Here is a 19,563-nt window from a genome sequence, read left to right as displayed (position 1 = left end):
GTCAACGTAAGTCAATCTTTCATGAAAAATGACTTATACTACCCCCTTATAAGATGTAAACACCCCTTCGTTGTCAAAACAGTTTAAACGTTATAATAATGACAGAGTACGAATATAAAAGACTAACTTGCACCAATTAACTTCTGAACCATCAAAATATCCCTCACATATTTTGTGACACTCTGTACATAAGAAGGAACCCTTCGACCTCCCCTCCTTTTACCCTCGTAAAACTCGCCGAAGTAGCTGTAGAAGATGGCTGAGGCTGGTGTGTTGTGCCCGGTATGGTAGCAGGTGAGAGGCTGGCGCAACCTCCACCCCCGGAGAATTGTACAATCAGGGAAGAGAGTCGGACAACGGTCAGGGTGAGCTGCGCCGAGAGCGAGTACATCGACCCGCGCACTGCCACCTATGTGCTGCAAGTCTTCGACGCAGACACCAGGCGCCTATTGGCGTCTGCGACTAGCATGACGCCTAGCATGCTCGAGATCACCGATCTACCAGCGGAGAGGAGTTACTCAGGACTGGTTCTCTCGCTGAGGATCATGACGGAGCACGCGATGAGCGACGCCACGGTTCTTCACAGCCCGCACTTTGTTCAGGAGGGTAAGACACAGGAGCATCAACGATACCCAGGTAGGGGCCAGCTAGTGTTCGATTTCGAGTCAGCGTGCGCCATCCGTGGACCACATATAAATTCTGTCCAGAACACTGAGCCAGAACACGATCGTGGTCCAGATCGTCCCTATATTCTCATTGATCTTTCCTTTTCTATCGGGTAATTGTTGTTCTTTCTTTCACTTTCTCATTTTTTCTTTTTACTTTTAATTCCCCTGCGGATTGCAATTTGTTTCATTAGTTATTGATTATCGGAATCCTTCTCGGGAGATTGTGTAATATATTTGATGGAAATTTCTGCATTCGGGGCTGAAGAGAATCAATTATTATTTTGTAGAATTTTGGGAAATGTAAAATACCTGGAACATTGAGAAATATAGACTCTTTGGAAAAATATTTGAATAGTTTTGAAATCATTGAAGTCGTGGATCGTCCTTTTCCTTCCGAAATTTGACTATCCAGTGTTTGTATCATGATCGTTGAAACGTTCTTTTTTTTTTAATTTGTTGAAATTTATTTCCTCGATCTCTCGAATTTCACTCATTAGTAGTAACGAGGATCATTTTATCGCGCTTGTTTCAAAGTGAATAAGGATATTCTTTTTGATATTGTGGACCAGTTGATTCTCGATAAGGATAGATTCTATCTGAAACGCGGAATCTGATTCAATGCTAACCCAACTACCGAATTAAATGTTGAAGTTCTAAATAGTGGACCATCCACTCTGAACTGCTCGTAAATTGAAATCCGATCAGAATTGCGTTCGAACTAGTTAGCCTGCTTGATTTGAATGTTGCGCATCATCGATATCGCAGCTCATCCTATCGATCCTGTTTCGGTGTCCGACCAACGAATCTTCGTTTTTAAGAACCCGATTGTTTCAAGTTTCTCCTGTGAATCACCTTTCTAAGATCTTTTCATTTTATTTTCTTCATTATCACAATAAAAAATTTCTTGTGTTCGAATTCCTCAGCATGTTGTAATTTTTGAGTGACATTTCGATTTTTGATGCGTTTCACATGTTTGATACGATTCTAAAATATCAATTAATACAGTTGACTGCTAACAAAATATGGCCTTTGCCCTATTGAACAGGCAATATCAGTTAACATTAATCAATTCTTTTGCATAATAGAGACAAATAAAATTTTCGAAGTAAATTCTACAAGTAACAAATTTGATTATTCTATTTGACGTACCATAATAAAATCGCAAAAGAGAAGTAACCTACAACTTGCGACTTTTCGATTCACTAATATCATTAGTTGTAAAATTATTATACAAACGGAATATATCATCAGAAATATTCTTATTTTAACTAATAATATTTGCTTCAACTTCATTCGCTTGTTGTTACTTTTGTTCTTCTAAATAATTTTGTCGAAACATAAAAGCAGCAACCCAACAGTTGCGTTAATTAGTTATTACTGAAAGTTAATAACTAGGTTGTCAAAAACTTAAACAACACAACGTTAGCAATGGCGAATCTATCACAAAGAGTTTGTCAGATAACAAACTAGTTTTATAAGATTTATTTGATTGCAAACATCAGTCTCGTTATTACATATTGACTTTTACAATTCAGCTTAATCGTTTCGTCACATTCCACAATGTAGCTACCACGAGGATAAAGATTAAAATTATTGCAATTCGATCTGTCCTTAATTTTGTAATTAGAATATACTTCATGAAGAATAAGTGTTCGATACTTTTTAATGGTACTATACCTCACATTTCCACCTCTTTGATACGAATTCTGCAATTATAACCGAGTAGCTCTAGTGTTAAACTCCAAATGCAAAATTTATTACATGTTTAGCTTCTATTCGTGCCGCTGTACCTCATCCAGATATTTCAAATCGAACAGAAGAATTAAATAATCGGACGTCACTAGCAAGATAGTCGTTAGTACAAACGGAAATTCACGTTAGCGTACCGCTGTCAGTTAGGTCGGTGTTCGACATTGAATCGGCCATGGAGAAGAGCATCACAGTATCAAATTATGCTGTCAAACGTGTCCCCGATAGCTAATCCAGAATTCACGATTAGCCAACATAATCCAGACTTAATCTGGGATCAAGCAGAGATCGGCCGACCAGCCGTTTTAATCATTAAATCATTGGATCATCCTAGGAAATCCGACTGAAAATCTGATCCAAAATTAACGCTCGCCTACGCCGGAATTAACAGAAAACCGAACACCGGTGCTGCGTAAACACAGAATCAACATCATATATAAACTCGTGGAAAGGATCAGCAACTTCGCCTCCAGTCAATGTCGACTAACAATAAGAATGTGTGATGTTACCACGATTTAAAACTAATCTCGATCGATCAGCCAAATAGAATTGAATTCTGTTGTTAAACCGTTGGATCAACTTATCGTATCCATTCCATCGATGGAAACACGATTCGAGATTAATCTCTACCAGTTGATCGCCGATTTAGATCGTTATTGAATTGTTCTAGACTGAAGGATGAGTGGATGAAATGGATTTTGTCGAGATATGTAATAAAACGTGAGGATCGCAGGAAATCGATATGATAAGTCTATTTTTGTAGATTTTAACCATTTCGACTTTCGCCATTCAATATCTAAAAGGGACCAATACAACGTAATTGAAAAAGGGAATAATGCATCGAGTACAGAAAAGATAGAAAATTGATAAATGATATAGATCAAGGATTTTTGTTATATTACGATCCATACTTTTAAAATGTTCAGGAGGATGGGGGAAATACAGACTTAATGCAAAAAATGTATTTTTTAGATATACGCTAAAACTTTTATATAAAGACTGTCCCTACTTATATGATCACCATTATATATACTGCACGAAAGTTAAGCCCTTGTTGTACGAGTATAATGTTATCTCTTTCTAAGAGCAATAAATTTTGGTATCTAACTCTGCTTATACACGGAAACTAATGAGCTTTAAATGACGATATTTTTTAGGGTTGAGGATTAAGATATATTTTAATTTACATTTGTAACAACATTATCTAAGCAAATAAAACAAATACATAATTATGGAAATATGAAAACTAACAACAAATTAATGGCCAGAAAAGCGATATTCATCTTAAGAAATCCACAAGTCATGCAAATATAAATTACTGCATTATTTATTTAAAAAATCCAATCTTAGATATCGATAATCGAATTTTCAAAAAACATTCTTCCTAAATTCTACCAAATCTTCCTAAATATCATAAAGGTATATCTAGAAAAATCCACAAAAATTAACAATATGAACCCAGCCAACAACACAAACCGTCAAATTCCTCCAAACAAAGAAACAAACTAAAGAAGCTAACAAACTCGTCTGCGCTTTCACTTTCATCGTAACGATTAAGCCATCATCAGTGGTTTTACGTGGTGTACGGTGATCAAATTTATAGACGAGCATTAGTCGACGTCGTGTGTCGTGTCACTGGTTATTAAACGGCTCGTAGCCGCGTTAATCGTTAAAGTGAACTATAAATGGGTCGCGGAACCTGATTACAAAACGTCTTTCCGCTAACCATGGCCACGAATATGCAAATGGACGGGCTCTTTGCAAATTCGTGGCGAAAGGCTCCCGCGTATATATCCTGTAAACGGTTAGTATGTACATAGCAGAGAAGTCGGGAAATTCCTGGTTCCGAGGGACACCACTAAGACGACCGCGCGTACGTGAGGACCAGCTGTAGAGCGTTCAACCGAAATTGGTCTGCGGCCAAACGCGATCCTCCGCGTCATCGGACTTCAAGAAAGAGATAAAAGAGAAGGAAGAACGGAAGCTCGATAAACTCTCTTACAAAGAGAATCGTGTGCATACGATGGCTCACAAAAATACGCTACCAGCCATAACTAGGTATATAAATATTTATTACATGTCATACGCGTTAGGAGCAGTATTGTCACACTCTTTACAAATAGAATAACTTTTTTAACATTGCAACAAACAATTTGAATTTTTTTGAAAAATTAAAAGAATTACTCTACTGGATGAAGCGTGGAACAAAATCTTGAAAAAATTACAGATTGAAATTGCAAGAAAAATAGCAATGATTACCTTTTACAACTCTTTTATTTGAGACTGTAATGACAATTTTAAAAATACGTTTTGTAGATTTATGTCATATACGTGCTGAAAATTTCATAGAAATCGATTGATGTAAGAATAAGCAACAGACATCGAAAGATGAACAAGAATGTACATTACGATTAATGGCTGTTTTTAACTGTTTGTAACTCGTAGCAACGTTAATCAATCTCAATGACATTTTCAGCATATATGTAACTGACATAAATCTGCAAAACGTATTTGTTATATTTTCATTACAAGCTCAGATAAAGAAGTTGTAAAAAGTGACTTTTACTAATTTTCTGCGATTCCAACCAATTACAATTTTCTCAAAATTTTTTTACTCGTTATCTAGTAAACTAATCCTTCTAACTTCTCAAAAACCTTCAAGTCATTCGATACATTGCTGAAAAAGTTATTCTGTTTTAAAGAGTGAGCCAATACTTATGTTACTAACTGTATGTATTTATGGGATAGATGAAACAAATTTCGCCTCATTTCATATTTTATTGTGACCTGCATATGAATATGCAAAGAAAATAACAAATTTATGATAAAATAATTAGAGACTAAGAGAATTAAATTTATACTTCGTATCGATAGATGTATTAGTACTTATGGTCGGCAGTGTGTTTGAAGACTTACAGAAAGTTTTCACAAATATATGAGTCAAACTAATCAAATCCTCTTCTTGTATATTTCACACGAGCTTATTAATTTTATTATCTAACATTTGATTCTCAAGAAACGGATAATGCATTGCAGTTGACAAAAATAGCTGTCCGTTTTTAGTCTATTAATGGATGTTTGGTAAAATAACAATCAAATTTGAAAGAATTTAAAAATCCTTTGCAAATTGTTGAGCACTTTTTCAAGAGTAAGAAAAATCGTGCTTGGAATAGATTTAAAATAGTCGCAGTACTAATGAACGATATTTTAACATGTTTTTCTATCTGATAAAGTATCGAGATGAAAAACTTTTTCACCTTTCACGTTCGGATTATTCCGTGATTATTTAACAAAAAAAAAAAAGTAAGAGACCATCGTATTTTATGCAAAGAAGGGGTATCGTTTCAATGGTAAAGGCAAATATGCTAAAAAAAAATTGCAGTTGATTTTTCCACCGCTTTATAACTCATAACGATAAAAATCCCCTCCTGAACAAAATGAGACAAAAAACTATCTCAATTTGCATTGTCAAATAGAATATCGTATTTCTGTAGGAAAAAACAATAATTTAGTTATTTAAACAATTTCTCTGATTTTAATTTTGAAAGTTACTAAAGTTCGTTCTCCGATTTTAATATATACAACGATCTCGTTGCTACGCGAGTAACCGTACCAGACGGTTAAATTATCCTGTATTTAAAAAGTATTTTTAAAAGAAACAAAGAACCTAAACTACAAGAATATAAAATTGCTTTCGGATTAACTACTTTTCATCCTGGTAATAGCAGAGATGCTGATGTCACGTCTATGTTGAATCTAGCCTGCTGCGTTTAATATCAACTTAGAATCACAGAAGCAGAACAAGAGGGCTACTCGTTTAGAGGAGTTTGTAAATTTAAGTGGATTCTGATTAATCTCGAACTTGAGTGCGAAGCGTAGTTCTGGACAGTGCATCTGAATCCCAGATTCATTGCTGGCGTAACGATAATTCACGATCTCTGCAAACACGTCGGACCACCTCGGTGTAGTCGTGTTTTAACGCGAAAAACTGTGCTGAACCTCGTCACGTTTCTATCGTAAATTGAAACGATAGTCCCTGTCTAAATTACGAGTATTGTAAAAATAACAAGCTTGAAATAAGCAATACGATCGTGTAGAATTAAATTGGAAACGTGCAGTTCAATTTTACGTGAACGATGAGAGATATTTATTCTGATAAAACTTCTGACGACAAAACGACGGACAAAGACTTCTGTGACAAACATAGAAAGTTTGAAACACAATCTTACAAAATTATTTGTTGATCGGGTAGATCCAATTATACCCGTAACAAGAAATACATATCACCGATGTCGATAAGTTTTTATTCGAGATACAGTCGAAATTTATGTAGCTGTAATACTTCAAATTTAATTCAATTTCTATTGAACGTATGTTTATCTGAAATCGCAATGTAACATAAATAATGGTGAATTCTGAGGCAAGAAAACAGAGTTCGTAACAGCATCGCTTTTTCGTACTTTTCAATTTACAGAATTAAATATACTTTTCTAAAATTGAGAATTTCCTCTGTCGTGTATGGTTTCAACTCCTTCGCTTTTTTGTACGTAAACGCATAATTTTTTAGATCGAGTGAGGTATGAATCGCTAATCGGTCATTCCATACGGAACAACTAGACTGTGAATAAAATTCAAAAATGAAAAATTCAAACAATGTATTTTTTTTAACTATATCCATAAAAATATAAATTTACGTAAGTACACGTAGTTTAGTAATAATAATCTAATAAAGTACTTGTTACATACTTCAAAATTTCATTGGTTATTCAATGAAAAAATGGAAAAAAAAGAGATAAAACTCAATTTCGTCTATCTTCCGATCCATTTCGAACGTTAACGCGACGATCGATCCGGAATAAACTGAATCGGCTAATTGGCGGTTGGACGTCCACTTACATGGATCAACTCGATCAACTGAGGACCGCATGGCATAGACACGAACACGAGCGGACGTGGCAGTGTTACATCGGCGTACAGATATAATCGATTAATCCGAAATTAGCTGGATCGGTTAATTCGCTCGAGGCAGTTGGCGTCGAAACGAAATCGACGTTTCCAATCGGCCGCGATTAACGTCACTGTCTCTCAATATATTCCGTAGAACGCAAAACGAAACTGAAGCGACAGAGAAAATAATCTACCTCCCAAAAATGGAAAAAAAACGAAATGACAAAAAGTAGGAAGAAGAATAGGAAAAATTAAAATAATTGAGTGACGGATTTTCACGTTTAAGATTCCTAATTATTCCAAATTTCTTTCATGATCACCTTTTTGAAACTCATGCATTTCTTCCCTTTTATTATCCGAGTAAAGAATTTTCTATATTTAACTATCAATAACTTCTAAACGATATTCGAATTTTGTATTTCAATTCTAAAATCTTAATTAATCTTTATATTCACTGCTGAATGCATGTTTCTTTCATGTCTTTATTTTTAAAGAGCCAATTATTTAAATTGAAATTTCTATTAATTAATCTCTAATATATTTATAATATAATTTATATTTATTATAACATTCTTGTTTATGACTATCTTCTACTTATTCGAGCCTCTCTTGCACAAATCAACTAAAATTATTAATGAAACTTTGCAAGTCGCAAGTTATAAGTTCGGAAGATTACTAAATTCTTTCGTATAACAAATATCGTAATAAAGCAAATAGAATTTTAAGAGCAAAATTTTAAAAATACCAAAGCAAAGTGCCAATAGAAATGAACTGTCTGTCAAAAAAGGACGAAAAGAAGACGATAAAAAGAAAAATAGGAGAAAGGGGAAAAGAGGGAAGAAAATTTAGTCAAAATGTCGATTGGGATTCGCACGATGGAAGTCGACTTACCATTTGAAAAGTTTCAAAAAGTGACAACATCATGGGAAAGGGTTGAAGCGGAAGTGCCTTTACGATCGCAATCCCGGAAGCGTACATTTTTATGACCCTGTCACGAACGTGTCACGATCCTTTTCTCATTCTTTCGTACTATAATGTCTATCTCTTTCTTTCGTAGCATAATGACTATCGCTTTCTGTCGTATTATAATGTCTATCTCTTTCTGTTTCGACTGTGCCCCGAAAACTCGGTGGAAATCTGTCCGTACTTTTAGAAAGTCATCATTTATTTGACGCGTTTCGTTCATTCATTTGTCGAGATAGCGGTGCACTGAATGGTCCATTTTCGTCCTTCCATCCTATTGTCTTGAAAATTGGTGTTGTTGTTCGAGGGGAAACGATTTCCACTGCGGAAACAGAGGAGTTTTTCTGGAGAACAATTTCTGTGGGCTTCTTCCCTTTGAAGACGTTGCAGGAAAAGATTTCAAGGTTGTCTCCTCTGTTCTTGTTCGATAGAATTGTCGTGTAATTTCTCTTATGTATCGTTTTATATGAACCTCATAGAAGCCAAACTGATCAGTACTCCACTTTTTCATTAGTTTATGATTTTATTAATACACGATTAACATTCAACTATCAAAAGAAATATTTTCGCTTCAATAAGTTCATTTATCGCAAGAAGCTGATACAGATAATGATAATATTTCAAGACATTAGAAAACAGTGTTCGTATATGACATCATCGTTTTCTCATACTTTTCAATTTATGAAATGCACCAGTGTGGTTTCTGAACGGTTCATATAATGCTACTCAATTCAGCTATATTATTAGGTTATTAACAATAAGTATATTATCTGCGTTTTATCTGTGACTCTCAAGAGTACCAACTTCACAACAATCTATACCGCTCTCATGCTCTATCAGCTAAAAAACTGCTCACAAAGAGTGTCATTCACAAAGGTGACGATTTTCTAAATAAAAAATAAAACTTTCGTTTTCCTCTATAATAGAGTAAAAAGGCTAATTCATGGAGTGATAGAATGTAAAGGAAATTGGAGCACACGGTGACTCGTGGAAAGAACAGTAGAGAAATAGGTGTTGAACGGCATACCACTATCACGAGAAATAGATATGAGATATTCTCTGCTTGCAACGTGCCGCGCTTTCGCTTCTCATCGTAGATCTGTGTTTCACCTGCCTCTCTGTAGATACCTTGGCCCTCTGACAGTTTAATTAATATTATCAATGAAATTGTACAAAACCACAAGTTGTAAATTATCGATATCAATTAGTGCCAATAATAGCGCGCAATAAATAATATGCAGAAATAATAAAACGGTGCAAATAAATTTGATAATAAAATTGTTAAAGTTCTGAAATAGGGTGGGCCTATTTTTCTTTGTTAAAATTGAAAATTTTTTAAACTATTTATGCGATAAGAGCCTGTAGTTTACAACTTGTCATTTGTATGTTCGTTAATATTATTAGTTTATAAATTATCATGCAAGAAGGCCGTTGTCATTGCATGCGAATCGTGAAGTCTTGCTACGGTAATTCTAATGTAGTGTGGAACAGGCTTAGATGACGCACAGCTTCTTTTCACTGCCATAACGAACATTGTGATGATGTTGGACAAGGTACTAAATTAGTTTTTAAAACGTATATTGTCAGCACTGAATCTACTTAATTGATTATGATTAATCAGTGAATCAGCCTGTATATTGTCGGATTCGTTAGCATATTTCTTGTATATTGAAGTCTGAATGAAATTTTTAATTTAGTAGAAAATTCGTCTAATGAAATCTCAACAAATATTTTAACACGATTGTTGTTCATAGATCTTTGTACCTTTCCGAGAATACATATTCTAAATTGATTTTAAAAGCCTTGATGTTACGATAATAACTTTATCTTTGGATTTCATAATCTAGATATCATTCGTTACGATACTTTCTTAACAAAGAATATTAGATAAGAAACACTATTACGTAGGAATGGAATGTTTACATGGAATGTCTATTTCAAATATTTTGTATTCGAAGGATGTAGAACAGAATTCCTGAAATACATTAAAACATGACCATACGCGCAATCCAAAAATATATAACGCGATCCCAGTGTGAAATATTTGTACGCTAACGGTTTTCCTTATTTTAGACTGAAAACAGGAGTATTATCGTCGCGATCAAGAACGACGATCAGCCCTGCGATGATATTTTATTTATACAATTGTCGATGGCTAAATACGAAATCCATTGGACCATGGTTAATCATTCCAGTGCTCGTTTATTATAAAGATATTAATCCATTATTAACTGGAATGCGAAGGGAGAACATAAATCAAATCGAAACTCGAAATTACACGCACAAGTGAATCACGATGACGCTTCAATGACCTTTTTTGCATTTCTTACGCCAACCATTTTTTATTTTACAATATAACAATTCGATTTCTCAACATGTAGTTTTGTTGTGAAACGAATCAGAAGAGTATTTTTGTATACAGCTAAAATTTTATCACTCTGTTATTATAACGTGTGTATAGTAACTATAATAAATCTTCTTTAACACTGGCTATTTTTTACTAGAATAAAGGAACGGTACAATGTTCTCCGATAATATTAATGTCATAAACGAAGTTTCATACACAAAAAAGATATTAAACAACCGAAGAAACTGATCTCCAGAGTGCTCGAATTTCACTATATCCAAATCCAAAAAAAGGAACGCGAATAATAGTTTCGGAGGAAAGAAGATAGATATGTATGCGTATATGAAAATCGTATGAAAAGCTACACAAGCTATTTGCTAAATAAGTACAGCTTTAGACGATTTCACCATTCTTCTGACTATAATGTGTCTGTACTACTTGTCTGATCAGATCTAGCTCTCTACTTAACCAAGGAGATCTATTCCAGTGACATCTTTATTCTACTAATCTAACTGGGATCAATCTTACTCCATTGCTTCTTGTTCTCATTTATTACCCAGATAATCAATTAGTCTTCTGTTTAGATACTAATTCTCTTTCCAATTCATCTAACCCTTCCAACTCGATTACATTTAAAATTAAAAGCGGTTAATCATAGACTTATAATTAGAAGAATTAAATCTCAGATATATCAATAGCTAAATCACTTTTTTTAATGATTATATTGCTACGATAAATAAAATTTTATAAAATGAGAACTTCTAATAAAATCTTCAATGAAATTATTTCATTCCCAGTTCGAAGTAAATATCTCAATTTTTTATGAGATTTTATTCTCAATAAAATAGTCATCAATAAAGTTCAATGACAATAAGTTTCTAAATTCGTGTGACAGATCATCGTTGAGTCGGATTCCATCACCAATCACAAAAAACGTGTATTTCATAAATGATCCTAAAAATCCATAAAATCGTATCCACGACAACAATAATGGAAAAATTTCATTTTCAACGGTTGTAATCGCGAGGAGAGACATTTATGAGTGTCTCAAGAAGCAATCCTTTCGTCCCCCGAACAATGAGATCCCGCGAAGAAAAGGAAGAGAGTAGGAAGACTGATGGTACTTACCATGATTTCCAGCTCTGACACCGGTGATGCTGTCGCTGTCTGGACCATTGCTCGGTGCGGTGGTCGGAGCAACGGCGGGCCTTCTACTCGTGATCTTTGTGATAGTTTTGGCTGTGAGATTACGGTATCGACCAAGGACTCAGGAGGACAAGGATTCTCACGACGACGGCGGCATGGCGAATCTAGCCGCGTCCGGAACCGGCAGTTCCTCTCCACGCGATAAATCGTCGACTCTGCCTCTCAACTCTGACAGCATCGAGAGCTTCGAGAAGGACCCCGATATAATTCCTCACGCTAATGGTAGGTAATTTAATAAGCGCTGTATTTTAACCAAAGTTGATGATGTATGTGATTATCGGTTAGCACATTGAGGAACTTCCAACCATTTGATTCTTCGATTATAATATCTATATGGTTACTAAAATTGTATGACAGGTGATGTTCCCTGAAACCTAAAAAGGAAATGAGAATTATTATACACATTCTTTCTACTGAAAGAATGACTAGATTCTAACTAGCGAAGAAGTACACTATAAGATGGGATGCCATATATCCACGAGACAATTTATTTTGGATACATACAAAGATACAAATGAAAATATTATAAAATGAGAAATACTATAATCTTCTACTGCAAATTAACGATGTAAAAATGTTACGAAAATTTAATGGTTATGAATTAATAATTGATTTCAGGGTTAACTAAACATAGTTTTATACTAGATCTAATTTTATATCCATTATTTGTTTAATGAGTTTATGCGTTCAATGAGTTTGTTTAATTGATCAATACAAATGTGCAAAAATTCGAGTGTCGTTTCATTAAGAACTCAATAGGATTGAACAATTAAAAACCAATTGCTTTGACGATACAGCAAAGAGCTATTACCCTCAGTGCATTAACAATCATCTTGAACTCTATATTGCCACAGAAAATTCTTACGCCGAGCTGTGCAAGGGCACTTCACCAAGATATGTGTTACACCAGCAACGAACGGATGCAAGTACTTTTACTAACACAAGCAATGTGAGTACGAATTTCATCAATTGAAATATAACACTAGATGCATTTACCTATACATGTACGTAATACATACCACATAAACAAAAAACTAACATCGAATATTTTGAGATTTGAATTAAGAAACTTCAATAACTAATGTTTTCATATCTGTTAGTTTCAGCTTTGTGCCAAAATAAAGCAAAATCTTTTACTTGATTAAAAAATCATGAGAATAATATATCACTCATTTTATAATTTTTTATATCTTAATCTTTCTTTAATTTCAACAAATAAGAAGACTCCTAATATTTTAACGATAACTGTAGTACAATGTTTAAATAATAAAATACGCATGATTCTTTTATATTTTCCTTAAATTTAAGAAATTATGAAAATAACTCGAACAAGTTAACATGGTTAAAATACTATAGGAATAGGAATTTTTTGTAACCGTAGTGTATGGGACATGAAATAACATCTCCTTGTTAAAGTTTCCCTTAAATTCTTTCGCTAGAAATGTCAATAAATAGATGCAATGCTTAAAAGATCAAATTTCTTATTGTTATAATCATTTAGTTATACTACTACTCTATTCTATCTATTTGTGAATTAGCATAATCGGTAATGAGCTATCGCTCTGGTTTTGCAGGGATCAGAGCTAACGTACGCCGAGCTGTCGCTCCGTAACCGACGAATACCTCCTAATTGTTATCAGCCAGTACAAGTATCCAATATTCAGCGGCCTCAACTGCTGGCCATGTCGACTCTGACGCGTAGGCAACCAATCCAGGAACCAACGATTTACGCGCAAGTCGCCAGTCATTCTAAGCCGATTTATGTACCACCCCCACATCCGTACATGAGTCGCACCAACGACGAGACCACGGTAGAAACTCCATTAATCGGACATGACAATAAGGTGACGACGATTAATAGACCTATCCTACCATTTGTTTCTGAAAATGAGTACGATTCGATGCAATCACTTGTGACTCTTCCATAATTTGTTAATATTGCATTGATAACAAAAATTGGAGGTTCATTAGAATAAAAGTTTACAATAAAATATTGGTAATTATATAATAAGTTTAAAATCAAGTATAGTCGATCGAATTGGAAAATAATCATACACATTTTCGGAATAATTTCAATGTATAACTAGAGTGCGGATTTTTACGCATTTATGGAAAATTCAAATATACAAAACTACACAAAACGTACTTACTATACAAAAATATAAAAAATATCTAAAACAAAGTACTCCTTCTACTATTTAAGGAATGAAACAAATTTTTATTTAGATTCCATTTATATGTAAAAACGTTTGCAGTCTAAATATAATCACGTTATAATAAATAAAACTAATATATAAAACTATATAAAACTAATATAAAGTATCAAACTACTAACTATAATACTTTATATAAAACTAATATAAAGTATCAAAAATACGTTACCCGTTATAATACATATTTAACTTTAACTTAATTGACTTATTATTACTTAATTTACCCTCTCTTAGCTTTGTTATGACTTCTTTAGTTGCGCTCGTAAAAATTTGCATAAATATCCGTAGTCTAACAATAATCGTATCTCCTTATCTAATAAAATTTCAAACAGTCTGATATAACACACATAATATTGTATTTACAAAAGCTTTCTATAATAAATCTTTAAATACTTCTGTGAGTCACTGTGAATGTTTCCTTGAATTAAAATTTTTCATTCTGAAAAAACGTAATCCTGATAAATTTCAATATTTTCATTTAAGACAGTCACCATTAAAACCTTCTTCTGTTGATGACAAGACACTTCTTCTACATATTGACGATATAATCCTATAAGAGGAACGAATCTGTAGAATTTAATCACTTAATTTTTAAATAAATTAAAACTGCAGTTTGTAAAAGTTACTTGAATTGAAAATTTACTTAAATTAAGATTTAATGAATGAATGATTTTGTTCACAGATCACCACGATCAGCCAATCTGGTACCTCAATATGGCGTACCGACACGCCGCCAGCTTCAAACGCACCAACGACATGATTCTAAAACACGATCAAAGCAACATTCCGCTCTTATACACGTTTCTCGACGCGCTCTTTAATTATAAAAAAGAAAGATAAGTTAACCTCTTTAATAAGAGAAACAGGAAAAAGAAACCAAAAGAAAAAATCGAGGAGACGACGTTCCGCGTAGCTCGTTTGCGTGGAACGTGTACGATATGTATTATTGTTAAACTTTCTCGTACATATGTTACAGAAGGTATTTATTAAACTATGAACGATGAAAGATGAAAGTAATTTAACAAAGGAAAAAAACATACACATACACAAATATTTGCGTGAAGTATAGTACGAATATATTATATATGCTTTCCGAATGATTTGTGATAGAGTTGTTATGTAAATCGAGCGAGAACGATCACGATTTTTCGATATATCATCGGGATATCGTGATTCTCGATACATGTTTCGAATAATATTCTGTTTGGCGGGTAAAACAACAGACGGCGCAGCGATCGGCAGTAATGGTTCTAATGATCGAAGAGCGTGAAATTGGCGGGCCCTATTAAACCGTCCGTAAAAGAAACAAAAGAAAGCATAAAGGCATCAAAGATTTGAAAAATCTCGCAAAATGTCAAGTTTAAGAAAATTAAAAAAAATGTTATGTTCTCGAAATTCAGAAATTTCAGCAACTTTTATGATTCGAAGCTCTGAATAATTCATATAAATAACTTACGAAAACATTAATTATGAATAAAACGATATAAATTTATTTATATCTAACCAATAATAATCCAATTAAGTGTGTGTTTTTTAGACTTTAAAATCGTTTCATTACAAATGATTAAAAACTTAATTTGTTGGTTTCTTTGTTAACATTTTAATCCCTGACAAAATAGATATTTCTTATTAGAGAAGAAAACGAAGCGAAATGAGATTTCCGAGTTCCAAGAGTTTCAAGACTTCGCGAAGTCTTTAGATTCTAATCTTGCGAATCTCAAAATGAAATTTTGTCCCATCTCAAGTTTTCTTTTATTGTACACTTCGATTTAATTTGTAAGTATAACGCGTTGTCGTTTGCGATGCCATGAACGAAGTACTACAATTAAAACGATGAACATTCAATTGTCCTTTTTTCCTTTTTCTTTTTTCCGTTTAGCATTTTCTCAGAGTATAATTGGTAGAAATGCGGTAGAACTATGATGATGATAATGATGATGATGAAGATGACGATGATGATGATGATGCCGATGACGATGATGGTGATGATGACAATGACGACGACGATGATAATGATGATGATGCCGGGGATGATGATGACGATGATGTCGATGATGATGATGGCGATGATGATGCTGATGGTGATGATGATGATGACGTTGATGATAATGATGATGATGATGATGGTGGTGATGATGATGATGATGATTATGACGATAATGACGGTGTTGATGCCCATGATGATCTAGATGATCTAGATGATCATGATGATGATGTCGATGATGATGATGACATATATACATATATTAAGCATTCGTCGAAAGTTAAGACGTATCGAGGTGTTTTTTCGCAGCTTAATTATTTATTGTTGGACATAAACAATGCGAAAATTTCCGTGTACAGATTTAGATAAATGCGGTGTTATTATAACGATGTTATGTAGTCGTGATTAGAATTTAAAGATGGAAAAGAGAGATACAGAAATTTGAAGATTTTTCAAGTAATATAATATACGCATCTGTTGATTATATTAGACTCATTCTGTATATTCGATCGTTGCTCATTTTCGAAGCTTTAACCGTCCTTAATGGGAAGAAATGTTTCTTTTTTTCTTAAATGTAATAGTTACCCGCTACTTGCGTACTAATCTTTAATTAGAATAAATTGTTTAATTTAGAGAATGTTATATGGTAAGGTGATCGTATCCTTTCATTAAATGGAAAGGTTCGAGCGAGAGAAGTAAGATGAAGATATAGAAGGGATACCGAGGACTCTTTTTCATTTCCTTTAAGATCATTAGAATTTTATGTATACAAACTCTATCACAACCAAAGTACCAGTTTTTAATAACAAAGTATGTGTTGAAGATAAATTAAATTACCGTTATTAGATATTAATTCGATTTCTGCTGTTTAAACATTAATATCAATAATATTTTATATCGATATATTAATATTAAGTCTTAATTTTATAAAGATATATGTATTAGCTTTATATCAATTTTATATTTTCGTATTAATTTCATATATTAAGTTTCTATTTACTTTTCGTGCTAATTTCGCACGAAAGTATTTTCAATGATTTATATTTTTAAACAAATATCTACTTTTATTTTATATTTACTATGTATTATGGTAGTATTATATTTTAACCTGCTTAGGAGGATATATACATATATATATATATATATGTATACCTGCTAAAAAACGTGAGATATGATCACCCTATATTTTAGATGAATTACCGGAGGAGGGTATGCATATGTGAAAGGAGAAAGAGTGGTAAAGCATAACGGGAATAAAATTCTCGAACGTTTTGTTGAGTTTTCTAGGGATACGTGTTTAGAAGACTGAGAATAGAAAAAGGAAGAAGAAGGAACAAAGTGTGTAAAGTTTATATTATGTAGTACGTGCCATATAATTGCAACGCCAATTGAAAACGTGACGCACCAAAGTGATTCCAAGTTATTGCATATCTGGATAATATATGCAATAGTTAATAATCTTGTGCTCACGGACTTTAATTGAAGCTCATTTTACTCGAAGCAATATGTTGTGCTTCGCGTTTCTGTCTTTTATAATTAAATGAACCATTTTATTACGCTAATTTTATGCGCGAATTTTATTTTATTACGCTGTGATTACGCCGCTATCACAAAAATTGTTGTGAACGACACAGAGAAAACATTCCATTACCACATACTATACGTTTCTTTATAGGTTGACGATTCAAGTTCGAAAAAGAAACAATTTTTTAACGTAGGAAGCCGAATTGAAATGTTTTTCACAGCTCGCGTTTCTCGCAAACGACTATCGATAAATGTAGTATTATAATCATTAGCGTTCTACTATTACCATTATTTTAGTCAATGCCACTTTGCATCTATTATGTCCTTAATATCCAATTAAACAGTTTCTTCCATTCGATCGATTTTGGATTATATCGTAAGCTCGATTCACAATACGAATTTTATACCATTTTTATATAAATCGAATAATCTGGCCAGGAGTGTTAAGCAAGGTCAGATATGTTTACGAATGTTATACGGTTACACGCGCTGTTTAATCTTCATCTCCGCGTAACTTCTTTCCGAGATAGCGTGTGAATAATAATGTAAAATAAAGAAACGGTCGCCGCCACGGGTTCAAACTATGATTAAGCCGATATTCGTTTAATAGACATACGTGTTTGAAAAACGAACATGTTTGACTCTTCTGACCGGCGGTAAAATGAACTGTTTACCAGCGAAATTTTCTTAATAATCACGAAATGATCAGGGTTCTTGAATAAGCGCATGTGAACAAAAATTGACACTTTCGAATGTTCTTTAATGCTATCGAATGGTTCGCGTATGCGAGATAGAGATAACGAATGAACATAATGGTGGTAAACAAAAGAAGAAAGACAGAAGTAGAAGAAATGGCAAGAAAGCGACAAACAGTGGAAGAGAAAAGAAAGAGAGAAGAAGAAATATTCAGTATTTTGTCAAAAATTCATATTACCAGTGTAATAAAAGACTTTGATATATTGTTAGAATGCGTTGTAGGTATTACAGAATGAATTTAAATATGAATATACACGACATACAAGCATACGCATCTATAAACGTGTGTATGTATGTGTATAAGAGATAATTAAGATCTTATAATTTTAAATGACTTTTAATATAGGTTTACTTGTGTAAAATAAGAAAAAAAAAAATAATTGTGCTCAATAAATTTCAATAAATAACGATTTTGCCTATGCCAATAACGATTATTATTGTAATTATTTTTGTATAGAGAAGTAAGGATATTATCTAAATATTATAACTACATTACAAATATAATAGTGATTACAGCATATGTGTAATAAAAGTATTTAACATTGCATGTATTTTTCTGTAATATCCTGCGCCACTTAATGGAACACATCTTGCGCACCGATTCTTTCTCAATTCTTATATCACATTTTGCTATTACTGCTTTTATTTAAACATTCAAGACACACCGAAAATATTTATAATTTCAAATCTAATCTATTTATTTTTCTATGTCTAAATATGTATTTTTAGGTGCTTTCATTGGCTATGTAACAATTCCTCACCTGTGGCAGCACCGCAAAATTTAATTACTTCTAACATCAATGCGATGTCCCGTATACAGGAAGGTTAATAACACTGATGTTACATGGGAAAATACCCAAATAAATATTTTATCTCGTCTTATGTCCTGAAACGTCTGAAATGCCGACCTCGACAAAAATCAATGTATTTCTTATGTCACGGACGAGGTACAGAATAGCAATAGACATTACATGCAATGCTTTTTCGTGTTCCACGTTTCGGGGATCAACGGAACTTCTTATCATTTGTACGCCCATGTCACGTACGATGTTATTGATTCAATATAGTAGTGTTGATTTGGATTAAAGCTAAAATCTTATATGGAATTATAAATAAAATATAAAACAGGATATCCTATAATCACAACGAAGTATAGATTTCTTTACTTCTACAATATTTCAGATTAGACACACTATCACACAATAT

At 33.3% G+C, this 19,563-nt stretch overlaps 1 protein-coding gene across 3 annotated transcripts in view; it reads left to right on the top strand.

The window, feature by feature from the left end:
- The window catches only part of LOC117158183 (nephrin), a 543,755-nt gene extending 527,409 nt beyond the window's left edge, over positions 1 to 16,346 (top strand). For 2 of the 3 annotated variants that reach the window (XM_033336831.2, XM_076624251.1), the window contains 5 exons: positions 292 to 606; positions 11,815 to 12,102; positions 12,735 to 12,829; positions 13,455 to 13,724; positions 14,776 to 16,346. In XM_033336831.2, coding sequence (XP_033192722.1) covers positions 292 to 606; positions 11,815 to 12,102; positions 12,735 to 12,829; positions 13,455 to 13,724; positions 14,776 to 14,853 — 1,046 coding nt within the window. In that variant the 3' untranslated portion in view covers positions 14,854 to 16,346. The remainder of the gene's footprint in view (positions 1 to 291; positions 607 to 11,814; positions 12,103 to 12,734; positions 12,830 to 13,454; positions 13,725 to 14,775) is intronic. The other variant, XM_033336832.2, reaches the window with a different exon arrangement.
- Positions 16,347 to 19,563: the final 3,217 nt, after the last annotated feature.

The sequence above is a fragment of the Bombus vancouverensis genome, chromosome 14 (assembly GCF_051014615.1).
Source record: "Bombus vancouverensis nearcticus chromosome 14, iyBomVanc1_principal, whole genome shotgun sequence".
Lineage (NCBI taxonomy): Eukaryota > Metazoa > Arthropoda > Insecta > Hymenoptera > Apidae > Bombus > Bombus vancouverensis.
This window is presented reverse-complemented; position numbering and strand designations above follow the sequence as displayed.